General features: G+C 29.7%; 2 protein-coding genes across 2 annotated transcripts; both read right to left on the reverse strand.

Moving 5' to 3' along the window:
* Window positions 1-317: 317 nt before the first annotated feature.
* Window positions 318-3,466, reverse strand: LOC123661175. Its single transcript, XM_045596160.1, has 4 exons — window positions 3,201-3,466; window positions 1,663-1,875; window positions 827-956; window positions 318-502 (listed from the first exon to the last, which is right to left on the reverse strand). The coding sequence occupies exons 1-4, from the start codon at window positions 3,285-3,287 to the stop codon at window positions 378-380; spliced, it is 555 nt and encodes a 184-aa protein (XP_045452116.1). The 5' UTR covers window positions 3,288-3,466; the 3' UTR covers window positions 318-377.
* Window positions 3,467-3,573: 107 nt separating this feature from the next.
* LOC123660936 lies at window positions 3,574-6,890 on the reverse strand. The gene is made up of 4 exons (XM_045595955.1): window positions 6,792-6,890; window positions 5,902-6,108; window positions 4,240-4,375; window positions 3,574-3,650 (listed from the first exon to the last, which is right to left on the reverse strand). The coding sequence occupies exons 1-4, from the start codon at window positions 6,888-6,890 to the stop codon at window positions 3,574-3,576; spliced, it is 519 nt and encodes a 172-aa protein (XP_045451911.1).
* Between the last annotated feature and the right edge of the window lie 1,398 nt (window positions 6,891-8,288).

The following is an 8,288-nucleotide window of genomic DNA, read 5'->3' on the forward strand; positions in this document are numbered from 1 at the left end:
ACTAAAACTGATAAAAAAATACCTAACGACTTCGATGGAACAGGAACAGCTACAGCAGACTTATCACTCTTGTCTATTCTAAGAAGTAATAACTTATAATCAATAAATATATTATTAATAATTTATTTATTTTATTTTAATGCAAGTGTTTTTGATTCTTTTGTGAGAAATCTTTACTCTTCATTTGCCCCCCCAACTAATTTTGATAAGGTATGCTACGCTACAGGACATCAACAAAAATATTTAGGTAATGGGCGTATTTTAAAATAAGAAATGAGGAAAATGGTAATTAATAAATAATAAAACCTTAATTGCTTTATTATTGTATAATATGTTATTACAAAACTAAGTATTAAGTATAAAAATAAATTAAAATTTTATAGTAAAAGTGGAGCTCTATGAGGTATATAAAGATTTTCCATTTGGAAATCCCTTGGTCTAGATTTTTCTTCTATTTCCAAATATGTGCTTCGTACCACTATAAGGCAGTAGAAAATTATAACTGAAAAGAAGATTAACTTTATTAATTAAAAACACATGTAATAACTTTATTATCCCTACAATAGGCATACCTACTCGAACACATATAAGCTTTAGTTTACATAAATATTTTCAACATATTTGCCTACTGTGTGGCACTTTTAGTTTGTTAATTAATTTAATACATAAATATTTTTAAAGCAGACACACTGTCGTCTGTGCCCAAGCTATAAGTAACTTAATGCTTGTGTTATTAGTAACAGCCGTATAATAATATATGTATTAATTAATGGTTACACAATTATGTAATTAATGTTTACACAATTTTTTATTAAAATATACTTACTACACCATGTTAAGAGAAAAATAGTGGCGATGAAGTGTATGAATATTGTGGACACAACCACAGTCGCCAGACCGAGCATAAGTAAAAACAAGCCGCTATTAAAGTAATACCTGATGCATATTGCTTTATTCTGAAAAAAAAAACCTCTAAATGAACCGTCCATAGAAAAAGGGAAAAAGTTTTACGGGACAGTAGGTAAGTACTTTTTTTAGTTCTTTTAAGTTAACTATTGTTATCAATAGGCTTTTATAATTTTCTTTTTTTTTTGTTATAAATGTAATACAAATTATAATTCTAATTGCAAACTATACATTTCGTGAAGTTTAAAATCAGCAGGATTAGGTATAACAGTTTGTAGTTCGCATTAGTTTCAAATAGATTTTGAAACTTGTTGTTACCTTTTATTTAAATAATTCTTGTTATCAGACTAACGGTAAATAATATCCAAATATCTTTAAAAGCATAAAAAAATTTTTTTTAGGAAAAAGTTCTTTTAAGTTAACTATTGTTATCAATAGGCTTTTATAATTTTCTTTTTTTTTTATAAATGTAATACAAATTATAATTCTAATTGCAAACTATACATTTCGTGAAGTTTAAAATCAGCAGGATTAGGTATAACAGTTTGTAGTTCGCATTAGTTTCAAATAGATTTTGAAACTATTGTTGTTACCTTTTATTTAAATAATTCTTGTTATCAGACTAACGGTAAATAATATCCAGATATCTATAAAAGCATAAAAAAATTTTTTTAGGAAAACTCTTGAGCCATAGCAAGCCTGATGATTTATCAACAAAAAATAGGAATTAAAAGTTACTTGTGTTTCTTTACTTACCATGTGTATACCAACGATAAGCATCACGCTAATAATCATATAGTATAAATACACTATTATTATGTAAGCATGGGTTATATATAAGCTGTAAGATACTTGTTCGTACTCCTCGAGAGTGTGTTCAGAGTCAGGTTCGTTTTCATGCACCTTTACATACGTTATCACTTTGTAGAGAGAAAAGGACAAAACACCTAAAGACAACAGTGAGTATACCTGGAAATTATAATAAAATAATTTTAAAAATTAACCGATCACTGCAATTCAAGCTGTGTTAAATAATTTAAGCTGTATTCTGCTATGGTATGTAATTACTTATAAGCATAACAGGTAGAAAAGAGCAGAACTATTTGCTAAATCAGTTAAGTAAACAGCAAATATTAGTTCCAAGCCTCACCAGAATGGCGCTAGCGTTGTAAAAGAGTCTATTTATTTATTTATTTATTTAAACTTTATTACACAACTCCAAAAAAAAAACAACAACATAACAACACATCAAGATAACACGTTGCGCAAAAGGCGGACTTAAGGCCGTACAGCCTTATCTACCAGTCAACCTTAAGGCGTAAAAAAATAGTAAAAGTAAGTGTTGAGGTAGGTCTATGAAACAATATAAGCAAAATAAACATACGCATATAAATACATAAATATACTTATATATATACATATATACATACTACAAACAAAATATATAAAAAAAAGAGAAGAAAAAAAAGAGTCTAAAGTGATTTTAACAGTTACAGACGAAGTGAAGTGAGCCGAGTTGAAAATTTTAACATTTTTGGTGATTAAAGAAGTTAATAAGGTTAATACGTCATACGTATGGAACTTTCAGAATTTCTGTGCTTCAAATTTATTTAAATAATGTGAGTCCGGAAACGGCTGAAAGTGCCAAGAGTGTTTTAATTCTTGTGAGATTGTAATAATTTATTAATTTGATTGATTGTAATAATGTATCAAAAACTTTTAAAAATAATATTAAATGAGTTACTTTTGTAAAAAGCTATTAATCAATTTGTTTTAATATACCAATCCTTGGTAGTAAGCGGCACCAATTTTGCAACTTTCGACGGATATCTTTGATATGCAAAAGATGGTTCTCCATACCTCTAAGTTCTACATTTTTAAAACCTAAAGAATAGGAATCGAACCAGAAATAGAGTGGTAGATACAATAATGTGACTTTTTTTTCTTTTAGTTTCTTTTGTCTTATAATATTAGCGAGATTATACACTAGCAAAAGTAGAACGTTTAAAATCCTTAAACTTAAAAAAAGCTGTTATAGTTTCTTGTTCAAGTTAATATTATTATTTATTGTTTTTTTAGACATGTTCCATTTTACATCATTAAATTAATAACAAACATATTTGTATAAATGACTAGTTTATTTATCTGAATACATTTTTAAAAATTTCGAATATTAGGACCGTTTAGGACAGTTTCGTTTACAGACATAATTATAAGTTCTCCTACATTAACTATTGAATATATCTAATGTATCTTCTTCCTTTTCTTAATGCAAAACATATTTTAATACTTACAATGGATAAATATCCAATTATTAGCGACCCGGTTCTCGATGGTAAGCAAAAACAACATTTTGTCACTCTAGGCAATTCGTAAACCATTTTTATCACAACACTAAAATACCTTTATTAGATTATTATTTCCTTAATAACAAAAAAAAGAACTCCTTTTTTAAAGGTGTTTAAAAGTATTTCCAAATATTAAGGTTATTTTAGAAATAGGACTTGATATGAGGTATGCACTCATACATTAGTTTTGTAACGTTATCTCATCATCAGATTAGGGACGGGCTGATAAGGACTGACCAAAGCCACGGTTGATAGACATATATGCTACATTCAGCTTGTTTTATATTATATATATTTAATACTCACACTAAGACTAAAATCAGCATACATTTTTATTCTCTTCTACGAGGTTAACGTAATAACTGTAGACAACGATGAAGGAATAGAACTCGAGAACTAAAAGAATAAATTAAAGTATTATTTAGAAGAACAAAATTTAAGGAACTTTCTAGTTAAGTTCTAAGTTTTATATTTTTTTTATTCCATTTCTTAAATATTGGGCTGAATCTTGTATAGGTAACAGTTTAGATAACTTTATTGTGCCGTAAAGCTTTATATTATAGGCTAATTTCTCAAAAAAGTATGCTTTCTTCTCTCTTCTTCATGCTTCTACATTAGCATTCTTTATGTTATGTTGTGCACCATTCATTAAAATACCGACTCGGCTTTGTAACTGCAAGCAGCTACTTAGATGTCTAAGTAAGTATCTGTTGCACTATCCAGCTTGGTAGTAGACACATTTTAATGTACAAAAACAACTTGTTTTCGTTTAGCGAAAAATAAATTAGCATACTTAAATAATAATAAAAAAGTTTGTTTTATTATTTCAAAATCTTGTTTTTCCCAGTGAGTAGTCATATACTAATGTTTAGGAAATGGCTCGCTAGTTCTATTTTAGTTAAAATATACAAATAGAGCAAATATCGAAGTCTTTTGTTAATTACCTAATTTAATTATTTTATATGGTTTTTATACTTATACTTACTAACAAAGAACAGTATCGCCAAATACCACCCAATCAGCAGTTTGTGAGCCAGGCATAACACGAACAGTGCTACCACTTCAATGAGCCAAGTCACAAAACGACATATTAAATAATGTTGGAGTAAATCTGGCCTATACTGGAATTTTTTTATTTATTACCATTTAAAAGAAAAATTACAGAGATGTAAATTTAGGTAAAGGTAACTTTCAAGAAGTAGGTAATCAACTGTAACATAAGGTACTAAGAGATTTTATTTATTCTAAGAGAATAATAAAAGTTGACAATCTTAGGTCTTATTAAATTTTGTTTTATGTTCTTGTTAAAGATTGTCCTTATTTATAAGAGGTATCTTTAAGAAAAGTTTAATAAGGCATTTATCGTATTCTAATGAGTTCTAATCAGTCATCGAAAAAATATAACATATAACTTCCAGATTGTGCGATGCAGGGTCGGGTTTCAATATTTTCAAGACACTTAAGCTAAGTCATAAATTTATAATACATTAAAATAACAAACATTCAGCCTGTAACATCCCACTGTTGTGCATAGGCCTCTTTTTCCATGTAGGAGAAGGATTGGAGCTTAATCCACCACGTTGCTTTACTGCAGGTTGGTAGATGTGTTCCATACTATGAGTAACGATCGCTATCAGGTATTTATGATAACAACCGGGACCGACGGTTTAACGTGCTCTCCAAAGCATGCTAGAGAGACCCACAAGGACAGACACCCAAAGCGGTAAGAAATATTTGTACAAATACAAATATCCATCCCGTGCGAGAATCGAACCCGCAAGCCGTCGATGTTTTAGGCGACTACTCGCACTAGTACACCAGAGTAGTATATATATATATAAATCTATACTTATAGATTATTTTTGTTTAATTTTAATTCTTCCGAAACAGTGAGTAGGTATATTAGAAGGTTTAACAGAAAAAATATATAAGCACGTTTTGTTTAATGTAATTATTTGTTAAAACGCAAGTATTTCTAGTCGTTTGGTTTCATCAACTTAATCTTATTTTTAACCGACATCCAATAAGTTAGAGCTTCTCAATTCGTATGTTTTTTTAATGTATGAACTTTTGACTGGGTGAGCCGATTTTGATATTTTTTTTTAAATCGAAAGTGGTGTGTGTCATTTGGTCCAATTTAAATTTAATTGCGATCAAACAATCACTTTTCGAGTTATATCTGTTAATGCGTATTTACTTGACTACGAGTATTTTGTTGACGACTTACGTCGTGTTATATACCACACAACTTTTCACTGGGTATACCGACTTTGATGATTCTTGTTTTAATCAAAAGCTGATTCTAGTCATGTACTCCCATTTAAATTTGATCGATATCTGATGACTACTTTTTGAGTAATCTTTGATAATGCGCATTTACTTGTCTATTTTTTCGTCTACTTACGTTGCATTACTTGTCTATCCAATACTGTAGTCGGTTTTTTTTTCGTTTGCGAGCAAACACAATGCTTAATATTACGTACATATACGTTTTGTAAAAAAGTAAATATTTATACTGATATAATTATTAAAACTAGTAGATACTGTAATCTAAATACACAATTTTGATTTTATGAAGTTAATAAATATTTTGAAACTAATAAGTTATTACTAATAACTGATTAATTGTTCATCTTACTGCACTTACACAACATAATCCAATAGTAAAATGTATCATAAACACAAATGTAATAGTTTCACATAGCAGCAACGCCAAAACCGTGTAATAAATAATATATAGAAAATCTGTAGCAGGTTTCTTTTCTACGAGCCAGGCGCCGAACAGCGACTCTTCACCAATAAGAACTTCTAGGATTATCGTTGAATAGAATAATATGCAAAGTCCTGTACGCAACTGTGAAAAAGCATGTTCTGTATGTACTAATGCTGGTTATTTCGAATATATTTATTTATAGACACTTTCGATTGTTTGTGCCTTGAACGGAGCTGGACGCAAAGAGGGTGTTGTGCTGACGTTTGTCTAGTCTCCAAGAAATGGCGTTTGGGAATAAGTAATAAAATTTAAAATCTCTTAATTTTGACTGTAATAAAATTCACATTGGGTTTATTATATAAATATAAAGTTAATATCTTATATTACTTAGTATTTTTTTCATTAATTTTTCTGTGATTAAAAGATTTGTTAGGGTCAGAGCATGTGGGACTTTACGGTTACATTATTTAAAACCAGGATAAAAATAGAAATAAAAAAGTATGAGTATTGTAAACACTTGTTTATGTTGTAGTATTTTTTAAATATTTTTATACAACTAGGTCGACAAACAAGCGGACGGTTCTCCTGAACACCAGAAGCATCGTAACGCGTTGCCGACCCTTACCCCCCCCCCCCTCCATCCACAGGACAACACTACTAGAAAGCAGTGTTATTTAGTGCCGATCTTCTGTAAGGTTGAGGTAATTCCCCAGACGCACTGTTCCAGATTTTGAGTAGAATATTTCCTATTGTGCATTACCTCAATGTATAGTAATGTAGTTATAACAGTTTTAGGTAAATAGTGAAAAGTAGTAATAACTTACAGCTGTCCAGCAAAGAATTAATATAGAGCCGCATCGTAACGAATACAAAATTAGGAATTTTTCCACAGTTGGTAAAATAACTTCAATATTTACACACATTTTAGATAGATTTAGAAGATATTTTAAATTTTAAATTATAGATGTTATATAAATATCCATAAAATGTGATATATTTCTAAAATAACGTATTTAAAAAACTCTTTACACTCAATGATCACAACTTTTTCTACTTTATATTTTATTTGATAAAGGTTGAAAATTAAATTTATAGTATTACAATCCAAAGTTAATAATTTAATGTATATAAATACAATTTTATACTATGTCACATATGACAGAGAGAACCAAAGAGTATACGAACATTAAATACGTACGTAGATATGTACATAATATTAGGCTATACTAGTATATGGTATTATTTTTTAAATAATATTAATATGTAGTGTATTTGATTTTAGGTGAGAATGTAACTCATTAAAATTGTATATGATCTTGTGATAAGAAAATATGTTTAACGTTAGTACATAGAAGTCTAGATCTAAGGTAGTCTACAAATGACTATGTACATTGTACACATTATAAATACACTATAAACACATACCTCATCCAGAATCAGAACAGGAATAAATCCTGCGATCCGGAGTGGAAAGACTGCCAACTATAGTCATTAAAGAATACATTTTGGTTAATAATTGCTTATTACCCTCAAGACAATTATTTACAATTGACAATACTATTCGTACGTTAATGTTTTTGAAATAACTAGATCAATATATAGATAGATTTTTGATATGATATTAAAAAAATGTTTAGAATTTCCTAATGTGTGGGTAACACAAAAATAGAATCATAGAAATTAAAAATAGTATGGTGTCGTCTCCTGTCAAAAATTTTCATTGTAATATGAAACTTTGAATAGTTTGAGGGTTTCTGTAAATAACTCACTATAGACGAGGCCACAGTCGCTTAGACCGAATATAAAATCATTATATCAAAAATTTCGATCTAGCGGCTACATCATTCCATAGCTTAATTGGCTAGAGCACCGACACGGTCAGTCGGAGATGCAGGTTCGATCCCTCTGGAATGGTCGATTTTTGATATGGTATAAAAAAATGTTTAGATCAAATGAATTTAAATATCCATTTATAAGGCTTGTTTTACCGGTTCTGATAAAGTTCATGAGCAGGATTTAAAACAATCTTTAAGATCTGTTTCATTTCAAAAAATAAATTACAACATTTTAATTCTTAGGTTGCGAATAGAAATGACATCGCGTTTCTGCAAAAAGGCGGGAAGGCCTCCACTCAGCATATGCAGTCCACTTTCAGGTGCGGGCCACCAAATTGGCTACACACGTCCTCTGTTTCCGTGCAGAACTTCTTATTGTGTGCGTAGGCTAGACGCCTCACATACTGGACCAACGGAGATGGGTATTCCCAGTTCTGATTTCTTACGGCTTTCAAAACGTCCTCGTCAGTATTAACTAAGATTACC

Source organism: Melitaea cinxia, chromosome 16 (assembly GCF_905220565.1).
Source record: "Melitaea cinxia chromosome 16, ilMelCinx1.1, whole genome shotgun sequence".
Taxonomy (NCBI): Eukaryota; Metazoa; Arthropoda; class Insecta; order Lepidoptera; family Nymphalidae; genus Melitaea; species Melitaea cinxia.

Excerpts from the sequence above, each read along its gene's own strand:
- LOC123661175 (XM_045596160.1), bottom strand. The coding sequence starts at position 3,287 with ATGGTTTACGAATTGCCTAGAGTGACAAAATGTTGTTTTTGCTTACCA. Across the intron at positions 1,876-3,200 it reads TAATTGGATATTTATCCATT|GTATACTCACTGTTGTCTTT; the intron begins GTAAGTATTAAA and ends TATAATTTCCAG. Across the intron at positions 957-1,662 it reads TTATCGTTGGTATACACATG|AATAAAGCAATATGCATCAG; the intron begins GTAAGTAAAGAA and ends TTTTTTTTTCAG.
- LOC123660936 (XM_045595955.1), bottom strand. The coding sequence starts at position 6,890 with ATGTGTGTAAATATTGAAGTTATTTTACCAACTGTGGAAAAATTCCTA. Across the intron at positions 4,376-5,901 it reads TTACTATTGGATTATGTTGT|TATAGGCCAGATTTACTCCA; the intron begins GTAAGTGCAGTA and ends AAAAAATTCCAG. Across the intron at positions 3,651-4,239 it reads GGCGATACTGTTCTTTGTTA|TTCTCGAGTTCTATTCCTTC; the intron begins GTAAGTATAAGT and ends TTATTCTTTTAG.